At 39.6% G+C, this 21,599-nt stretch overlaps 1 protein-coding gene across 1 annotated transcript in view; it reads left to right on the top strand.

Annotated features, from left to right (window-relative positions):
• Positions 1 to 21,599, top strand: part of LOC119657358 (low-density lipoprotein receptor-related protein 2) — a 392,732-nt gene that overhangs the window by 344,072 nt on the left and 27,061 nt on the right. The window contains exons 5-7 of the mRNA XM_038064231.1: positions 18,582 to 18,860; positions 18,927 to 19,181; positions 19,310 to 21,589. Coding sequence (XP_037920159.1) covers positions 18,582 to 18,860; positions 18,927 to 19,181; positions 19,310 to 21,589 — 2,814 coding nt within the window. The remainder of the gene's footprint in view (positions 1 to 18,581; positions 18,861 to 18,926; positions 19,182 to 19,309; positions 21,590 to 21,599) is intronic.

The raw sequence follows: 21,599 nt of genomic DNA, 5'->3' as shown, positions 1-21,599 counted from the left end.
AAAGTAATTGACTCTTTCGGACCCTCACACGTCGCCTCTTCGCAACAAATGCCAAAACTAGTATCTGCTTTTGAAAGTTCTAATGAATACCTCTCATTAGATACCCCACCGCTATATTCGGTGAAAAAAAATTTGCACCCATGTTTTACGTGTACGGGAACAACCTCTTAAGTTCAGCATATAGTAATGTCATTCACCGCATGTATGGGGGTTCATAGTTCCAACCTTTCTACCAAATTTCGTGTCAATAGGTTTAACCGTTTCTGAAACAACTGCGTAAGAGAGACAAACAGACAGACGGATAGATTGTGAACGAATTTTTTGTCTTTAACAAAACCTTAAAAAGGAAGACACTTACGGAAAAGGGGATGTATGCGAGGGCGTCTATGTGCGAAATGTTTTCATTTTGCCGTTTCTTTTATGTTGGTTTTACCGGGAAATGGCCATAAACGAAAGCAGTGCCATTGCAACCTAACTGCTATATACATGAGTTTAGCCACTTCTTCGCAGACAATTTAAGTCAAGAAGTATGCTTGGTTGCTCGCATTTACGATGACCACTACAAGACACGCTTGAATCACGCAAGCTACTAGGTACTGAAAAAGGGGTGCTGGGGTAACACTTTTTGAAAATTAAAATACGAACTTATCAATCGCGATCTTAGTCAAAACTCTGTAGATTTCCGTAATTGCAAGGACTTCACCAAATTGATATAGACTTAGCGCTCTAGAATTGCAAGTAGTTGATCGATTTAATGACGAAATGTAGCAATTGAGCTAGCAACACCATTTCTACACATTACCAAGCTCTAAATTTCCACTCAGAAATTCAGTTAAAGACTCCACAACGTAACAGTTTGTACTCCTCAACTGAATTGTTGCATTTTTGCGATTTCGTTATATAGATATTTTTAACTCCGCCTCGCTTCCAAAAAAAAAGTCCCTAGGATCTCAGCCCAAGATTTTCCAGCAATACCCTGTTCTAATTTTCAAAGCAAAAATTATTCAAACTTTGCTGACAGTCCAAACCTTAATCCGATACATTGCAGCTGTAACTCATAATAGGGGCTCCTTTTCAAGATTTCTATAATGGGTGGATAAGCGGTGCACTCTATTCTGGTTCAAATGTGTTGAAAATGCAAAACGTAACCACAACGGAAACTTGAAGATTATCTCAATTTGGGCCTTTTGAAATTCAGAGTTGGTTAGCCAATCGCGCCCTACAATCCAAAATTTGTATGTTTCATGTTCACTCCTTTATTAATTATAGAGCCTCCGTTCCCTCCCGCAATCTTTTTTGGTATTGTTAAGTCTTGGGTGTTTGGCTTACCACACCAAAGAAAATACATCATAACAAAACTCCCATACGTGAAGCATAACATATTGAAAAGACGTTTCCATATATTTTCCTACTTATCTTACATCTTCTTTTTTCGGAAGTGACATTAATGTCAAGGTAGCAAAAAATAATCCTTTGTAAAGTTGTATAGTAGGCGTTCTCCACGCTACATATTTCACGTCATATTTCTGTTCCGATTGTTTGAGCATTTCCCTTGTTTCATAAATATCTATTTCCCAGCGCTATTCGAATAATTTGAAGTAGTTTCCTTCTGGCTTTGATCCCACACATCAAATTCTTGTATTGTGAGAGCATATTGCAGGTTTGAGAAGAACTACATTTCACTTCCGAATTAGAAACTATTTCTAATATACATAGTATTCTACTAGAGTAGATACATCCAATAGCGGTACAAACAGGCTCGTTTTCAAGTACCATCACTGGAAAAGGTCAAACTCTTTCAAACCTTCAGATGTAACAAAAAGTTGGCTACCAATTAATGCGTGGAAAACTCGAAAATCTGAAAAAGAAACCCAGCCTCAGCTATAAGTGCGGGGCAGGCTACAACTGTAGAAATAGGGGAAAATTTGGCGAATGTAATGAAACCCTTTTAAAAGCAGGTTTGGGTTAGAAAGAAGCAAAAACGAAATTCTATTTCTTGAAACCAACCAAACAGGTGACCTCTCAAGCTGAAAACAACGAAAGCTAAACTGCACCTAAATCCACCTGAATCGGCCAAATTGTTGCAACATTCAACTGAATTACTGATTAACTCTTTCCTCGTCTTCTTCATCCCAGCTTGGACCATGTATGAAGAACGAAGTTTATACATAAATAATATCTTCGGATTTACTTACATAGCTATTAAACTGAACAAACCTCTTTGCTTGATGTGGAAACTTTTTCATATTTCTAAGCAACTAACAATGGGAATAATAAATCATAGGAATTCCCTGACATTTAATCACATTTTATTACTTCCCAGATAAGTAGATACATATTGTGCATGCATAAACACATTAATTTAATCTCCTCCTTGAACAAAAAGTTCATTATTAAATTCCAAGCTGAAATCATCATCCACGTAAATATCAAAAACCACAACAAATGGATCCATTTTCATCCAGCATAAATGCTCACCTGAAACCATTAATTCTAAACAAAATTTGTACTAGTCGGAATTGTTTCTCCCAGCATGAACCAGCAGTTCCAACTCAGTTCTGTGCAATATTCCCTTACGGAGAAAGTAATTTTCGTTTATTACTACGACCAGGAAAGGTCACCAGCCATTAAGTCGTTTCAAAAACATTTGTTTTAATGGACGCAGAAAAATTCCCTGGAACATCTAAAGGGTGTGCAGAAAAGGCGGTTTGGAAGAATGAATGTAGAAAACAAGCACTTCAAACCCGAGACGTTTTGAGCAGGAAACATTCTGCTCAATTATTTGAGATTTTTATATAATTTAATACGAAGTAATATTCGTTTGTTATGGGCTATAAATATTACGATTATAGGGAGATTATCAATAAAAAATTTAAGTGACATTCCACCCTCAAAAATTGGAACATTTCCGTATATTTTTAAAATGGCCAGATTCGACTCCCCTCTCTTCCAGTGGAAAATACGGGACAATAGATTTTTACGAGGACTTAACTTATCCTGTGGAATTTTAAGTAGAACCTATCTTTCGATCTGATATTAATAGCCTATCAATACCTATCAATCGTTGGAAGTATGTACTGTAAAAGCAAATGCAACTTCCCAAAAAAACCTTTAATACGCGCTCATTAGTTTTGTTCTCAAACTAGGTTTATTTTTGAAAGATATTAAGATAAAGTACCACAAAGCAATATTATAAGCTTCATCAACCACCACCATCAATAGCAGGGCAACCTGTTTTCGATCTGAACCTATAACAATCAAAGGTTCCGGACGTTCCTGTCAACAGATTTTGTCATTGTAAGTCACAGTCATCCTTCCCCAAATAGGGGATTGAAGAATCTCTGGAGATAGTTCATCTCAAGCACCGCTAAGAGTCGTAATTGTGTTTCCTTATGATTAAAGTTTCCGAAAAGCACATGAGAGCTAACAGGATAAATATCTTTTCAAGTAAGGACGATGAGAGAATAGATTTCGGTAGTTTAAAGTTGGCTCTATTGACTAACAACAGTCGTGCGCGGCTGTGTATATAATATATCGTCGGATTGAAGCGAATTTTAATTTTTCAATTTATTATTATTATTTGTTATAATTATTCGCCATTAGTATTGTATCGACAGCAGTTCGCTAGACCTCAAACTCAGGAGGCCAACCATTAAGCAAATTATCAAAGTATTCTTCCGGTCGCTCTAATATGCCCATTCGCTCAGAAGTAAGATTCTAGTTTTTGTAACAACAGGAGGGACATCGTGACTTTACTGCCGATTACACTTTGGTAAAACTTCCCCACCTCAAGTGGTAGCTTCCTGTATTTATGGATTCTGCAGATTATCAGTTGCCCTCGACTTCTGACTTCTGTCTGTTTTTCAAGTTGTTGTAGTTCCCGATAATCTTCAATCGTTAATATTAGCACCAATATATTATTTCGCTCATCAGGTTCGAGAAGGAACGATCGATTCAATCTAATTGAAAATGATTGTATCTGAAAATATCAAAGTTTTCGTCTGAATATCCTTTCGCGCAGACCGAACATTTCTCCCCACGCTACTAATTGGATGACAATCCGTTGTTATTCTTTGTCTCATGGACTCATGTATGGACGGCAACATATCGCCTTTCTCTATCTTGCTGCCAAAATCCCCAAGCACAATATTGATTTTATTGTGGCGTTGAAAAGCTATTCTGCCTACTCAAAAATGGTATCTTTGCCATCCAACTGTAATAACTCTTAAATTCACTCTTTTCAAAAACTCCTGCCCCTATCCATCACCCATCAGCCCCGTAATGTCCGCATTATATGTGTGTGAGCAAGGTTATATTGCTTAGCTCCAACTTTATGCAGGAGGGGAATTTCCCATGAAGGAACGTATAAAATGTTCACCTTTTTCAGTTCACTAAACTTCTTGGGATCTTTAACAAGGTTGTGATTTAAGGATGACCCTCATGATTATTGACGATAGGAGTTTTGTCCTACACCGATGAGTAATCGAAAAGATAGCCTTCTCTTGGGAGTGATCGACCCTCCTCAGCAAATCAATGAGATTAGAATTGCATTGATAGGAGCCAAAACCCCTGTCAAAATATAATCGTTACCAAAATCGTTTAGCTATGAATTTAACCACAAATTCTAAGTTACTAAACCTAGAGACTTTTTATAGTACTACTCCATGTTTCTATTCGTTCTGTATGGCCAATATTTCTCATATTGTGACTTCAAAAGAAACCAGATTTCAAAGTGCTTCGGAATCACATTGGTTGTTCGTTTTTCGAAGCTCCGGCTACCCCTGAATGTGGTCCTGCCCTGAAGTCTAATCAGCAATCAACATGGATTAAAGGCAACATCACTCGATAGAAATGCACTGAATAATCTGGGCGGCACGCTCAAGGTCACCCTCCTCTGGGATCCCGGTCATAGGAACATAGAAGGGGATGACCGGTCTGACGGATTAGCCACTCTTGGCAGTCGTTTGGCGGGTACACCCAGTGTCTCACTAGCGGAATCTATTGCACTACTTAGCAACCACGAACCTCAGATGGCGAAGGCACTACCTATCAAGGAGAATTTGACCCGCTTATAAGAGCTCCTGTGCTAGACGCGTGCAAATACGGCGACCTGCATGGGGCACTGGCCCATTGGGGACCATGCCGTCAGGCTCGGCATACCTATCGGGGGATTGATACGATCATGCAAACAACAAACTGAATAAAATCTTGTGATCGAGCAATATTACTTCAAAGTTGAGCCACTAGACCAAGCTCTCATTCGTCATTATGGGGTGATTGCTCATTGCATCTTAAGAAATAATCCGATAATTAGATTGAACATTCTCACCATTCTACGTAGACGTTGCAGGATTAGCTCCTTTGCTAAAATGACAATTCGGGCTCCTTGGACTTTCAGTAGCCTCTTAATTCCATTTGTATGATAAAGTTCCGCCGAGGTCGTAGCTACGAATTTTTGTTACTGTTTCTCCACGATATCCTGGTTCAAACCTTGCTACTATATCAAGTATGAAGCTCAGTTTTCTTTGAAACGTATGACTAGATCAGTTTCATGATGGTCAATTTTGTAATTGCTGATAACCTAGCCCAATAAGTATAAATGGATAAGTAGTTTGGCACAAAGCCATCTACTGGTGCGTGTGAGAGGTGGGGAGACGCATCTTGGAGAATCCATACTCTAAATATATATATACTCAGCTGGTGAATACTAGTCAGTCAGAATACCCACAAAATCCCTGCAAGCCTACGGCAGAATAAACTTTGCCGTATGTTTATTAAGTTCTGACGCAAAAAGTTTGGTGTGTCTAGCAGCATTAAAGCTCTGCCTCCGGCCTTTATGGGAAGCTTGTTTCCAGATTAGATTTTTAAAATGATCGAAGGACTGCTCAATATTCTCAATGCTGGTCGGCATCATCTCTAATTTTATGGAGAAATTCTGAGGGAGTCTTGTGTGTAAAATGTAGCCATACAATAAACACTACGAGTCGACTGAAGGGTTGCGTAGGTAAATTTTTGCCAAAATTTGTTGAAAAGTCTAGTTGGCTCCTTGAATGATGATGTTTTTGCATTTATGATCATCATTTATATACAAGTAGAATTGACCATTGAATATTGTTGTTATTTTTTGTTACTGTTTCATTTTAAAAAATTGATTCTTTAAAGTGGACGTAAATTTGGTCCCACCCGAAAAATCGGCTTTTGCGTATAATTTGAAAATTTGTATGCAGGAGAAACTCCTCCTCGAAATGCTTTAAAACATAAAAATACTTTCATTCCTTTAAAAAACGAAGTTCAAATTTGTTGAATTTTAAAATTTATCCAAGAAACGCAAATTTTGATTTATTATGACTTTGCTGATAATAGTAAAATTTACACCAAACTTTGCAGCATTGTGCCTAATATTATTTTTCATTGTTCTCCCAGAAAGTATTATTATTCAATTTATTTGAGTTGAAATTGTTTGAGGCCTAAATCTCGTATAGGAACATTCTGGTATTTGTACAAGGCGCTCTTCACACTAAAAATACAGAAGAACGCCATTCGGGATAAACCCTAACCAACCACCATCATCGCATTATTTTGTCGGACTACAAAGCAGCACGGATATGCAGAATGGAAACAAGCAAACACTTGCCTTTCATTGCAGGTAATGGGGGCATTTTCATGATGGCATTATGGTGGTTCAATTGAGTTTTGTCTTTCACTCTATCACTTGAAAGGAGCTTGAAGTGACGAGATCAACGACATTGCATTCCGGCCGGCTTGATCAGTATTTAGTTTGCTTTTGATTCTTGCGAAAATAGAATCCTTTTTTTGCAGTAATATTGCCTCAAATCACGAATTATCACTACCGCGAAATTTCATCTTTGCCGCAACACTTTTTGTTATCATTTACACCCAAAGTTATCTGAGAGTCAACCAAAGGTTTACTGAGCCACGGCAGCCACTTCCTACATCAAAACGCGTATAAGAATGTGGCAAATATCGGCTGATATCAGTTACATTAGCCAAAACATGGAAGAGTCCGGCCAATCACGTTCGGTTCAGATTGAAGAATGCGAGTGAACTCAGTTCGGAATAATTATTGCAACAAACTCCCTTCGGGGAGCAAAACAGGAAAGCGTTTTGAAAACTGCTGCATATTGGAGCGGCTTTTAAAAATTGAGAAAAAGAGGAAGTTTGAGTATTTCGGAGAATTTTTAGGGGTTTAGTTTTTGACGATGAAAGTAACAGGGTGTATTTTTGGGAAGCATAGATAAATTGGAACATGGGGACATAAGAGTATGTCAACTGCATTACGATGATTATGGCTCTGAACCTAAGACAGGACAAAGGCTGAAGAAAAAGAAGAAATGGAACGAGAAAAAGTAGGACCTTTCAAAGAGGGCTACCATGAAGGCAGCTATTTGGGGCTTATTGATGAAACGCGCCTGGTGTATCTTAAGCAGTTTCAAATAGTCAAGGGAATCAGCCGATGGAAAGAACCAAAAATGCATCCTTCTGCATCTTCAAAGGTAGATGGTTCCATACGAACAGCAGCGGTGAAGAAACATAGACGGGACCAGAAAAGGAGACACCGAGGCATACAATTACGTCTTTTGGGGTTCATCGAGTAAGTAAGTTGGCTTAATCCCACGCTCTCCATAAGGCACGGATTGATTTTGTTACCACAATCAGAGCCTCGCTGAGACGCGCACAATGATAGCAGTCTATGCTGGTGGATGCAACATCTACTTAAATCTCTTCCGAGCTGTGGAATACAGCACCCGCGTTGAATCGCAAAACCACGTTTGAGGTCGAAAGGTCTCTATTCGCTTGAACGCAACCTCAACCCCTATGAAACTACCTTCAGGGGACCAATCACTATACCCGAACTAAACATATATAAGACAGAAATTCTCCGGAGACATGTGATTTCAGTGGTTCTCATAGTAGCAGCATACCCCTGGTAAGGTTTCATGACCTAAAGCCATTTCAGATGAGTCCCCGTGTAGTCTCTGATTGTCCTAATTATGGCATAGCCATGCCATAGCAAACGATAATGAGTACAACGTATCCCGGTGTCATCATGTGGAGGTTCTCCTCGGCTACTTGGTCTTGGTCCAGACAACAGGATTCGCCGCCACCTCAGAGCACCAACCTGCACGAAATTATATAATTAACATAGTTCTGCTAAAGTTTCTCTATTCCGGGCACCCGAGACAACTCCAGAACCAGAAACTCCCCTGAATATCAAAGTTAGGGTTTCTGGCTGCCATTATTCAGATCAAATTAAAATGTTTCAGCAGTTCTCATTTGTAATAGCGAAAATTGGAAATAAAGGAGATCTAGCATCGACGTTCGTATAATTACCTGTACGAAAGCTGCGTCTCCAGGGGGTTGTACAATTTGATGTTCCCAATCCGCTTTGCAAAGGTTCAATTTTCATTTCGCACCATGATTATTCTTTATTTTCTTTTTACGTTTTCGATCTCTAAAATGGCCGAAGCCGATAAAATGAGGAATTTTCCCACTTGTTGCTAGCTTAGGCGTAGAGAGAAAACCGGCAGAATAAAAATTACACAACCAACAAAATGTTACCACCGGGCTAGAAAACACCAAGTAATGGACATCACCTTTTTCCCCTCCCCTGTTACGATCATATTTTCATATTAAGTCCCATGCATACCTTAGCATCTCAAGGATATTGCGGAAAAGACAAAAATTTGTGGTTGAAGTAATTTCTATGACGTTGAACTAATTCGTTTCTTTTTCTTGAGAAGTGCCAGTTGAAAATATATATCGTATCCTCCAATCACAGTTCTGGTAGTACATTTTATGCAAATAATCATTAGAATCAGACAGTCTGCTTTGATTTGTCAATTTGGGTTGATAGGATGAAAGGAAAACCTTTTGGTTTGGGTGACCTTCTTCCCCCCATTAACCTATAACTCATCCAGAAATTCAACATATAACAAACTGTTTCTCAATTTAAAAACGTCGAGATTGTAGGTATTTAGGACCCCATGAGCCGCCCTCAGAAACAGGCATTTAAAAAATGCATCGGGAATTTCCCTGAAGTGGCATCCTGATTCGCGGGTTCGTATATGTCCGCGATCAACGAGTTTTTTTTCTCGTTATTATTGTCCGCCGGGTCGATACGATTTTTTGGGTTTAAAATTCCATCTCTGTTCGAGTTCACTTGTGCCTATTTATTCAAAGAAATAAGTTTAATTTGTTACATAAAGTACGATGGTCTGAATTACCGAACGACTGGACCGACCTTTTCCTTTTGGTAGGAATCGTGGTGGACAAGGACGGGTAAAATTCCCCTATTTTACAGATTGGTATAAATTATACTCATTACGTCGAATCTTCATATTTATTAAAGGGTCCTATTTTTTTAACCTGTCACCTCTAGTATTCGCAATTGATCCCAAAAGCAAAACTCTTTCAAAAAACACTACTCAAAACTTTCTATTCGATATCCCAGACAACTATAGTTGAAGACAACATTTTCTCCCCTCCGCCGCCCCCCCCCCCTTAAATTCTAGGTAAAGTCAGTGTTAACATATGTATTTCATCCCATGATAGTTGAATTCAGTGAACATAATCTCCTTGATCTTGTTGCACTATCTTGTTAATCTAGGGAAAGTTTCGAATCCGTCATGGATATTCGTTAGCGTCTTTGTGCTTGTTTTACCGCTGTGAGCTTATAACTTGTACTGCTTTAAGTATGACGATAATAAAACTGAACTGAACTGGGAGCAGTGTGACTAAAGTGGCTACACTGCTCCCAGGACATAGGTAAGGCAACGTCTGATGAGTTGCCTCTGTCCTCGATGAAACCGTCAATCACTTTTTTGAATTTTTGCGTATTTAGCTCAAAACTAAAAGGGTTCCGTGGACCACAAATGTGAAAGAAATTTTCTTCCCAATTGGTCTGGTCCAACATCAACTGAATACGGACTTAGAACTCCCTCAATCCCCAATTCTACTTTATGCAGATCTGCTATAAGTGAGAGTCACCATAAGATAACCCATGGCAAGGCTATTTCGACTCAGTATCTCAGGGAAAAGGAAAGGGAAATATGCAAAACAGATAATGTAAAATGATAATTGGTTAAAAGTACAAGCACAGCCCAGTGCTACACGATGTGTGTAAAAAAACGTCCAATCATTCTTAATTCCCCTATTTTAATCGATAACACCGCAAGACAACACCTAAATGAATTGGTGCTTTGATCTAATATGCAAAACGGCACAAAAGAAACATAAAATCGTTGTTAGTATCGTTTAGATATTCTTTAAAATCGGGGCAGACGACTTGGTACGTATTATCGAGATGACCAATTATCAGGAGTCCAAAATAATGAAAATAAATTATGGGTACCGGCAAATTTGTACAGATTAGTCGGGAATTTGAATAATCGGAATACATATTATCAGAATTCCACTGTATTGGAAAATTACAATGACCTCATTCTCATTTCATCCCTCCTTTCTTATATATTTGTCCTAAAATAAACGAGCGCCACTATTCGTTAAGAAATATATTATGGAGTAGAATCCCCATAATTCGTATGGTCTAGGGACTGACGATTTGGTACTAAATATCGGAATTACCAATTACCGGTAGTGCAAAATAAAGGAAATTAACTCTGTGGACCGGAGAATTCGTAAGAATTAACCGAAAATACGAATTGTCGGGATTCCACTGGAATATAATATTATATAGACAAACATTATACATATCCTTATAATGGAACACCCCTAATACTATTCACAGAGATGGTTTTCCTTTATATGGACATCAACAATCGACCATTAGCTCGTTACTTCATTTTACGGTTTACATGATTTCTACGAAAAAATCCTCAACTTTACATAGATGACTTTCTGTGTAAGAAGTTCTTATTTTAAAAATACACCGATAACTTCCTCTGTGAATATATCGTACGTGATGCAACATCGATTTACCTCTATAGTATAGATAGGAATATGTTCCCCATTCATCGGAATTTTTCTTGCTTTGAACTCACATTTACGAGCTTGTTAAAGTGCTTCAACTCTCGATCTTATTTTTTGTAGATTTTTTTAACTCTTCGAATTCTACTCAAAAAGTTTTCTCCAGTCACATCAAATTTTATCAACTTTTGGACAAGGATTAATAATCTTCTTATTATGAAAGAGCTTGAAGAGAAGAATTAAATTCCAGTATTTAGATAAGTGCATTGAGATTAAACGAACTTAGTTGAATATGAATGCAGAGAAAATACTTAGAACTTAGTTACATAATTTAAGAATGGTTGAACGATATATGTACGTACTTTGATAATTTTTAATTTGATTACTCATACCCCATTAGGTGAAAAATATTCAAAAGATATTTACAGAGGTAATGTGCGCAGTAAAGCTAAACTCAGAACCTTAAGTTTACAAATTGAACAGATGTGCAAAGTGATAATTGAAAGATTTCCTTTTGTATAGGCTAAGCACGTACAGGATTACTACTATCTCATATGCGAGTGAAATTCATTCACCATCATGTCCTGCAACAATTCAATCCAAATCACGTTTTGCACTGCTCTGAAGGATATATGTACGTTCACGGAAATGAAATTATTGCTTCACAGAAAATCCATTTATTAGATTACACGCTTCACCCTAGTCCCATCTTCGTCAAGAGTCCATTCAGATAGGATGCAAGCAAAACTAAGTTACATAATTCCTTTCATATGTGTACAACCTCCAGTTATCAAAGCGGTGACTTTACCCTCTGTAAATCTGCCTGTCTCCCGGTACAGCGTGAAAGCAAGCTAATTATGTGGTTATATTTCTTGGCAAAATATCAGGGCTACTCTTACATCTATACTTATGTTTTCAGAAGTTGTGTGAACTTTTTTCCCCAATTCGGTGTATCTACATATGTTGCTATCTGAATTACCAAGATAATGTATCACTTTGGATTTAGTCCAAAAACGTTTATCACATTTGCTGACTTGTTTGGGAGTAGAGATAAAATACGAGCTGCAAGCAAATATGGGGGCGCATTAATACTTCTTTCAAGCAAGTAGTAAAATATCTTCTACACACAACATGTTGAAGAAACAAACACAATGTATACCGGATGATACATGAGGGAATCAAAGCGAAATTTAATTGGATTTAAGGGCGAAAACGGAAGAGGCTGGATACCACCTCAATGAAGTTCATATTTACTTAAAAACTGTGCTTCTCGCAGAGTTGTAAAGTCAACGGGCTTCGATCTGTGCATTCACATAAGGCGCATAGGGGTCTGCAAACAAGCTACACTAATTACGACCAAATACTTCTCAGAAAAGCCTTTGCATCCAGACTTCTCAAAACCTTGCTTTTCAGCACTGTGAAAAGAGACTGTGCACATGATATAGTACCTTGAACATGTAACACATGAAGTCATGACTTGAAATCTACATCTACGTCGTGGGATTCATAGTTCTAACGTTTGTATGTTACAGCTGTAAACTACAAAATTTGCCATATCTGAACATACATATATAGTTCAACTTTTAAAGCACCAACCCATGATAGATACGAAAGTGACAAACTCTTATCCAGCTATGAAGGAACTTGAGACATTTCTCAGTTTCAATGTTTAAATCTTTATCGGAAACAGACAATGAACTCGATGCAAAAAAGCCTCTGAGATGGTAGGGACCCCTAATATGAATTCGAAGGTATAAAAATGTTTGTGCAATCCATACCTTTCGTTTAGTTCGTAGCCATAATAGAGACTGAACATCTAGCATGTGAGAAATGATATTAGATGAAAATTTAATTTTCTGACATCCATATCGCCTTTAATATTCAATTAATAAATGACTTGCGGTTTCGTCCAAAGCAGAGGCAACTCATCAGACGCTGCCTCACCTCTGCTCTCTCTCTCATAATGAAGACAAAACCGCCTTGTAAAATTCAGGCTTAAGCCGGCCGAGGCTGCATTAAAATTTTGTTTGAGAATCGAGGGATTCCGTCATCCACTTAATGGTGAATCGAACCAGTTGGAAAGCAACATACTTTCTCGGTTGTGGTTCACGGAACCCTCATCCTTGGACAAGCACCCAAGTTGCAAAACATATAATTTGCGATTTCGTCCAGGGCAGAGGCAACTCGTCAGATGCTGGCTCATCTCTGCCCCGGGTGGATCGCGGACTTAGAAATCCCTCAATTCTCAAACAAAATTTCAATTAATAAAGCCAAATGAGCCGTAACGAAAAGAGTTCCGAATACACCTTTTACCAGCAATTAAACGCTTAAATTAATCTTAGTATAATGCAGCCTGTTTCATCTTACAACACTGTTTCGCTCGAAACGTCTCACCATTGGGTCATGTATTCCTCGGAAACTTGCGTTTGTAGTGAGAAAAATTTCGAAAGTCGTCATCAATGAATTTTGACACCCTATAGGAGGAAAAACGTTCCCGTAACCAAAAAAACGATGAAATTTATTTCCGGTACCACGACCATTTGGCTGTGCATAAAATCCTGCTCAGTAGACAACGGTAGGTCACTTAATCCGTTTGGGTGAATATGATTCAACGCGGGAAGATTCTAAGGCTTATATCTACAATGGAACACAAAACGTGTAAGATCCTGCCTTGGATGAGCATAGAGCCGGATGCCAGGCAGCTTCAAGTGATATCGAATTTATAGACTTCAACATAAAACAGGAGTGTATTGAGTTCCTCACTAAGGCAGGCTTATATCGGGTACTGGTTGTTGCGCCGTTAATGACAATGTTGATGATTAGCAAATTACTCTGCTGAGCCAGCCAAATAGTTTCGTCTCTACTACCGCGACATTATCTGTTGTGATCAGCCAGAACTCGGAACCATAGGGGGTGGCACCGTCCATTAATACATCAATCAGGACAAGGACGTCAACTTCGGAGCACTGCCTTATCCAGGAGGCACTGCGCGTGAAGAAATTTAATGATGCAGTTCAGTTCTTCGAATTGCTTTCGCATCCACTGTATTCTCCAGGTCTGACTCCCAAAGTCCCCAGTCACTCTTCGCCTGAATGTATATCATTAGCTATGAGACGAGGCACACCTACAGTTTTCCAGTACTCAACGCTAAAATCGTAAACAATAAGACTGGTCTTAACTGAAGAGTCAAGCTTTAGAAAAGTCAAGAGTGTGATGGCTGTAGAATATTTTACTGAATATATGTCCAACGTAAATGAGTGCAAGGACTTTATTCTAGATTTGCCTGCATCGCAAGAAACGAGGATTAGATTCGAATTGAAAATCTCCTTCATGTGCTGGAATACCTTTGATGTAGTGCTGATCAATACTTTTGATCATTTTTGAGAAATTCTTCCATTCTTCAGCGAATTTGAGGCAGGTTGTTACGGAATGCTTAATAATGCTTTGTCATGCCGCGGAATGGTCGTAGGCACATGACGTCTGTCGGCGACGGGGATTGTCTAGCCTTGGAAATATAGTCAAGATTTTTCATTTGATCCAGCAAGAATGGGCATTTTTTTCGGTGAATTTTAAACACCCAGTTATGAACGTGACAAGATCCATGATCTTCAAGCTCCCTTCATAATATAGTCGAATTTTACATTTTGACCATTAGTGTTGAGCTTTCGCACCAGTGAAGTGGTTAGCGGTTGGTTTCACCTTTTATTCCGATAAGTATATTGAATATACAGAACTGATCTTCTCTTTGTTCGGCACATCTTCTGCGCTTCTGAGGCACGGTTAAAAGAAATATCTACACTTCTCACTATCGCCTATTATATTTTTCAGGTTACCGTGGCAGTTTACGAAAATCAGTCGTTTCGCGGTGAAAAGTTGAGTGTAGGTAAAATCCATTGTATCTTCGAGTATTTAATACTTTGCATATTCCCAAAGCTTTCCGTTCTTCCTCATTCGACAGTTTTGTAAGGCAAAATTTCACTTTGTTCTTGTTGGTGAGATATGGTGACCTGCAGTTCATTGCCACCTCGCAGCGATGAAGCAAATTTCCGCATTCCATCTTGGAATTCAAAGATGTTCACGAATGCAGTGTACAGTGTGAAGCTGAATTTTGAAATTCACGAGGCCTTTTGGACATTTTGTTAGTTTATCAATAATTATTTCGGAATTCATCGTAAGTTATTGAATAAGGGTATTCATCCAATCCTCGTCGCCCATGTTAGATTTAGATTATATTCAATATCGCCAATATTTCCTATTTGAAGCATAAGCATAGCGCGTCCGTCACGCCAACGTACTACCCATCCCGGTACAACAAAATGCGCTTTAACTCTCTCCAGGTCTTCCCGAGATGCCTGCATTTCTCCGCTACTTTTCTGGAGCATGTGAACCTAGGGCGACTCGCTCATTGTCCACTCCTGAAAAGTGGGTTGCTTTACGTAACTCGCTGGTTAAGCAATGCAATGCAAAGTTTAACCTGCTACTTCCGCCCACAAATCCACAAATCTACTGTTAACTGCCCTGTACGCCTAATCAGCTCATCGTTCGAGGTTTTCTCAGGCCAAAATACACCTCTGACATGACGACCACTGGGATTAAAGTAGCATTGGTAGTCACTTCCATGTGCTGCTCCCATATAACAGCGCCAAGAGAACATCGGTGCGAAACAACAAAAGACGCTACTAAAGTAGACAAATTGATCGGCACCCTCGATGTTCTGCCCGTAAATACAATGCAGACAAACCCGTAGTGATCTGTAAAATTTTCAAAAATTTTTTTGACTTTGTATTTTAGCCTAAAAAGGCTCTTCTTTCGATCCACCATCAAAGGGATGGCGGACTCTGGCCGGTTTAGGCCAAAAATACTAGGTGGCTTTCCTGTGTATATAATTCGTACCCACGATGTGTTTTTGGATTGATAAGAGAGGGCAAACTACATCTAGGAACGGCTTCGGTCATGTTGGCAGAGACAGCGTCATTAGATGGATGGCGAACTTAGGGCACCCTGAATTCCAAACAAAAATTCTTCCGCTCTTTACAGCCCCCTGCAAGACATGGCAACCCCATTTGTACCCCAGAGGAGAGCATTTTTAATGGTGGCCCAGCGCTAATCAATACTTGTCTGCCGTCCGATTAGCAATATGGTTTTCCCACTGTCAAACGACCGCCAACAACATAAGCGAACTGTGCTGAAATTCAAATGTCAAAACACCCTATCCTCGCGAAATGATGCTGACGCGATACGCAAGCGAAGGCAGGCTACCATCAGGTGATGGTCTCGCTCGGTGGAGTTTTGGATGAAAATGTACTTCACTAAGAAAATACATAGCATGGCCAACCACTTTTCTTCAGCTCCAATTTGCTGCTTCGTGCTACGGGTAGTGATACAGCAATTGAAACCGTGAATGTTAATCCTAAGCTAACTGTCAGGATTCTCAGATCCACTAGAGGTGAGAGAAAAAATAAGCTTGTGAACGGGACAAAGGCTGAAGAAAAAGAAGAATTATCAAGAGAGCTTGAGTCTACCATAACCACCACCAAGCTAGTTTCGGGTATTTTTTAGTAATACCGCATTCCTTTTTGTCCTTTTAATAATCCTTGTTCCCAGTTTAAACTTGACATAAGAAGTGTAATCAACAGTTGGCCAAGTTCCGAAAAATAAATTAAATATAAAATTTTTCCGAAGATGTGATTTTTTAAAGCCTCTGCTACTGCAACTATTCTCAATTATTCTAATAAGGAACTACCTATAATGCATTCACTGAATAATGAGAACGGTTTCTCCTAGCAGCCTTACCCTAAACACAACAAAACACAAGGTTTGCTAGAAGCATCTCAATACTGGAAACAATTGACTGGCGGTTTCATCCAGGGCAAATGCAACTCATCAGTCCGTCATCAAGTCAATTCAGACTCAGAACTCTCTCAACCCTCAAACAAAAAATCTCTCTCTACTAGCCAACGCATTTCTCACCACTCAACAATCCTTACCTACAGACTCCCGCAAATCTCTCGCATAAATAACAATAGTTACTTTTACCATTGCTCAATTTGTAGCTATTTCTCTTTTACCATTAACACAAAAACTTTTCCATTCCTTAAAATCGTTCATGATATTAATGGCCTGATATCCAACTCCATCCGATCAGTTTATCGATGCACCTTCGCTGGCTAGAACTCTAATTCCTCAGAGCGACAATATTCCAAGCCCAACCCATACACAGTTCATCAATGCCCTGAAGATTAGAAAAGAGAAGTATACTGCGTCGTTGCGTGATACTTGCCTTATACAACCTTATCTCTCCCAGATGATATCCTCCCTCTGCAATAAAAAGGATCTTTGCATAGGAGCTTTTTAGAAATAGACGCCGCAGTTAATCCGAGAAACAATCGTAACTATGTGCTCCATGAATTTCAGCTATTTCGAAGTCGCCAATCCAAAACAGACTGTCAATGAGTTCATGAGGATTAGAAAAATATCCCCAAGTCTCAGTTTCCAGTCGTAACGAGGTCCAGGCCAGGCCTGACGAGAGAGGAGAGGAAAACCGGGATTCCCCTCGCTCAGAACTTATTTTGGGGCCCAGAATAGAAATTCAAATGAAAATAAGCGTAATATGGGGCTCGGTATAATTTTCACCTCGGGTCCGATCTTTTACACAATTTTCACACCGGGCCCGATTTCCCTCTCTATGGCCCTGCAGGAAGCATATGCCCAGCAAAATACAAGCGTCCCTACAAACTATCTTTTGAAATAATAAAAAAAACTTGCTTTTTCGGCAAAAACCGATATTTCGAGAACCACTTGCTCCCTTCATCAAAGCTAACAAGTGAATTTTCTCCCTGAACTTCAACAACGCAACTGCCGATGTAGTTGGACGTCAGCTTCCCGATCACGTTCCTTTGGTCCAAATCCTGGTTGCGTCATGTATAGTTTCTCTTTGCGTCTATCCCACTAGGCGAAATTCGGTAAAATAACGCAAAATTCGTCATCGTACGGAGCGAAGGGATCTCCAAACAGGTATATAGATTAAGAGGTCGGGGAACTACGATGTCTTCATTATTCAAAATTCAGGGAAAGAAGCGAAATCTATCAACGCTAGTTTGTCGAGTAGAAAACTCTGCAAAACTATAAACCGGGTCTCGAAAAATCATGCAAAATAGCAAAATCCTATGACAAAGGTTAGTCGCACATATCTTCATTATTATGTAGTATTCGGAAAAAAATGAAGCCGGCCACCAGTTGAGAAAAGAGAAAGACCTTCAAAGTTATATACAAATTAGAAATCGAAGTGTTGGAAAAATGATAGAAAATGCTGAAATCTTTTGAGAAACTTAAAATACTGATATCTCCATTTAGTTGTGAAAAAAACCTCGACAATGATGTATAGATTGAGGTTTAAAATTGTCTACCAAATAAATATTATCTTCAGATATTTTTCATAGCTCTTTGTTGAGGCGCAAATCGTGTACTTGAAATTTCCATCCATCTCTAACCCAAGAAAAAATTGAACGAATTTCCTTGAAAAGAAGCTTAAAACGACAGAAATAACGAAATAATATTTTTTTACTTCACATTGTATCAGTTTCCAATAATACTGCATTTGAGTCTAACGGAAGCAATATCATTTTCACTTACAGCTTATAGGAAATGTCAATCCACCGATATCTTTTGTGATGCGCCCACCGGAAGCACCCCTCTTAGTGGGGGTGGTCGAACACCTGGTCAATGTGTTCCCAAGGAAAAACATTGTGATGGATATTTCGATTGTCGCAGTCGAAAGGACGAAGAGGGATGTACAGGTGTATCGTGCCGTTTGGATCAATTCCGGTGTGCGAATGGTGCAAAATGTATTGATGCTGCAATGAAGTGCAACCACAAGGACGACTGTGGTGATGGCTCGGATGAACAAGGATGCAGTAAGTCTCCAATGCTTGGTTAAAAATTCAAACACACTCACATCTTTTCCTGCTATTTATTTTCAGATTTCCCACCCTGCCATAATGAGCAATTCCGGTGTGCTAATGCCTTATGTATTCCTGCCCATTTTTATTGTGATGGATATCACGATTGTGCTGATGAAAGTGATGAAGCCAATTGCACAGCAATCGCTTGTCCCGACAATAAGTTCCTATGTCCGAAAGGTGGTAGAAATGGAGAGCCAAAATGTATAGCACGAACACAATTGTGTGATGGTAAAAGAGACTGCGAGGATGGAAGTGATGAGGAGAAAGCGTGCTGTAAGTATTTTGAAAATATACCTATATCAAATATTCAAAATGGTAGAGAGCATAGGATTAGGTAGCGATAAATAAGCTTTTTTAACTTGGCAACCTACGAGCATGAAACCCTTAACTTTTCCTTCCAGCAACTACCTCCTGCCAACTCTTGAATTGTGAATACAAATGTAGACCTTCACTAACTGGCGGTGTATGTTACTGTCCTCTGGGACGATCACTAGCCAAAGATAACCGAACTTGTGTGGATTTAGATGAATGTTCAGAATGGGGACATTGCGATCAACTATGCACAAACACAGATGGATCATTCAGTTGCGCTTGCGCTCCTGGTTATTCCCTCATGGATAAATCCAAATGTGTAGCAGCAGACGCCGATCGAATGGAACTAATATTTGCCTACGATCACTCTATCCTTCGGATGTCGGCACATGGAGAAAACATCGATAGCATAGCGAACGCTACAGGTGCTAGTGGAGTCGCATTCCACTATTCAAGGAATCTTTTGTTTTGGTCTGATACGAAAACAAGAAAAGTACACTCTCAAACATTGGACAAGTCTAAACCCAGTATTGAACCAATGGATTTGACTTTACCCGGAACATGGTCACCAGTAGCTCTGGCGGTAGATTGGATTGGAGACAAATTATATGTTGCAGATTTTGTCGGGCAGAAGGTTGATGTATTTGAACTAAATGGAAAATGGCACGCCGTGGTTCTAGGGTCAAATCTTACCAGCCCTGCCGATCTTGCTCTTGATCCCACTTCAGGTTTGATGTTCGTTGCAGATGGAGGCCAAGTTCTTCGAGCACATATGGACGGTACTCATGCTCGGTCCATTGTATCGGAAGCAGCTTATAAAGCTTCAGGCGTTGCAGTTGACGTCATAAGTAAAAGAGTATTCTGGTGTGATTCTCTACTAGATTACATTGAAACGGTCGACTACGAAGGACAGCATCGAGTCATGGTTCTTCGTGGACAACAAGTTCCCAGCCCATCACGTCTAGCACTCTTTGAAAATCGTATCTTTTGGACAGATGCAACCAAACAGGGAATAATGTCTGTAGATAAATTTGAGGGTCCTACATCAATTCAAGCCATATTCAAGGCAAAGGATATTCGCGAACCGAAAGGTATAGTAGCTGTGCATCCCCTGAGTCAAAAAGCAGTTTCAAATCCATGTGGTACAATAAACGGTGGTTGTGCTCAACTGTGCATAGTAACTGCAGTTAAAGGTGCTCCAACTGGCTTAGGCTACCGATGTGCCTGCCATACCGGATGGCAACTCTATGGAGATCTTCGTAACTGTCAACTAGTCCAAGAATTTTTAATGTACTCACAGCAACGATTCATCAAAGGAAAAGTTCTCGATCCCGTGATTGAAGGATTCAGTGACGCTATACTGCCTGTCGTTTCCAGGAGAGCAAGATTTGTAGGCTTGGACTTCGATTCACGAGATGAGCATATTTATTATTCAGACGTTCTTCAAGATGTGATCTACAGAGTGCATCGTAATGGAACAGGACGCGAAATAGTATTAGCCTCCCAAAATGAAGGAGTCGAAGGTTTGGCTGTTGATTGGGCTTCGAAAAATTTGTATTATATCGATAGTCGTAAAGGCACTCTGAATGTCCTTTCAACCAGAAATGTAACCTATCGCAGAACTTTGCTGAAAAACCTCAAACGACCAAGAGCAATTGTCGTACACCCCAACCGAGGTTACATCTATTTCTCTGAATGGGACCGGCCAGCTAATATTACCAGAGCAAATGCCGATGGTACAGGACTCCTTGTCTTCAAAAATGTCACACTAGGGTGGCCCAATGGACTGTCCATTGATTTCAAAGCAGATCGTGTTTACTGGTGCGATGCCCTATTGGATCACGTTCAACACGCAAATCTAGACGGAACAGATATAAAAACTGTTAATTCAAGACTGGTTCGCCATCCATTCTCGATAGTCATCCATGAAGATTGGATGTACATTACGGACTGGCGCCTTGATGCAATTATTCGACTACACAAATTAACCGGCGAACAAGAAGAAATGATGGTCAGGGAGCCTCAAACAAATCGACTCTATGGTGTGAAGGTATACAGCCACTCGGTTCAGAAGATCGATCCTACTCAGCCATGTTCCATTAATAATGGTGGCTGCGAGAAAATGTGCTTCGCTATTCCACGAGCTGAAGGATCATCCCTTCAAGTAAAGTGTTCATGTCCCTATGGAGAGCGGCTAGCAGATGATGAAAAAACATGCAAGCCGGATCCTAACGCGGAACCCCCAGTTCAAGCATGCCCGAATTCATGGGATTTCACTTGTAATAACCAACGATGCATCCCCAAATCATGGCTCTGTGATGGGGATGACGACTGTTTAGATAATAGCGATGAAGAACAAAATTGTACAAGTGAGTATTT

The sequence above is a fragment of the Hermetia illucens genome, chromosome 5 (genome assembly GCF_905115235.1).
Source record: "Hermetia illucens chromosome 5, iHerIll2.2.curated.20191125, whole genome shotgun sequence".
NCBI classification, from domain to species: Eukaryota; Metazoa; Arthropoda; class Insecta; order Diptera; family Stratiomyidae; genus Hermetia; species Hermetia illucens.
Note: the sequence above shows the minus strand (reverse complement) of the source record. Positions and strands in the feature narration are given on the sequence as shown.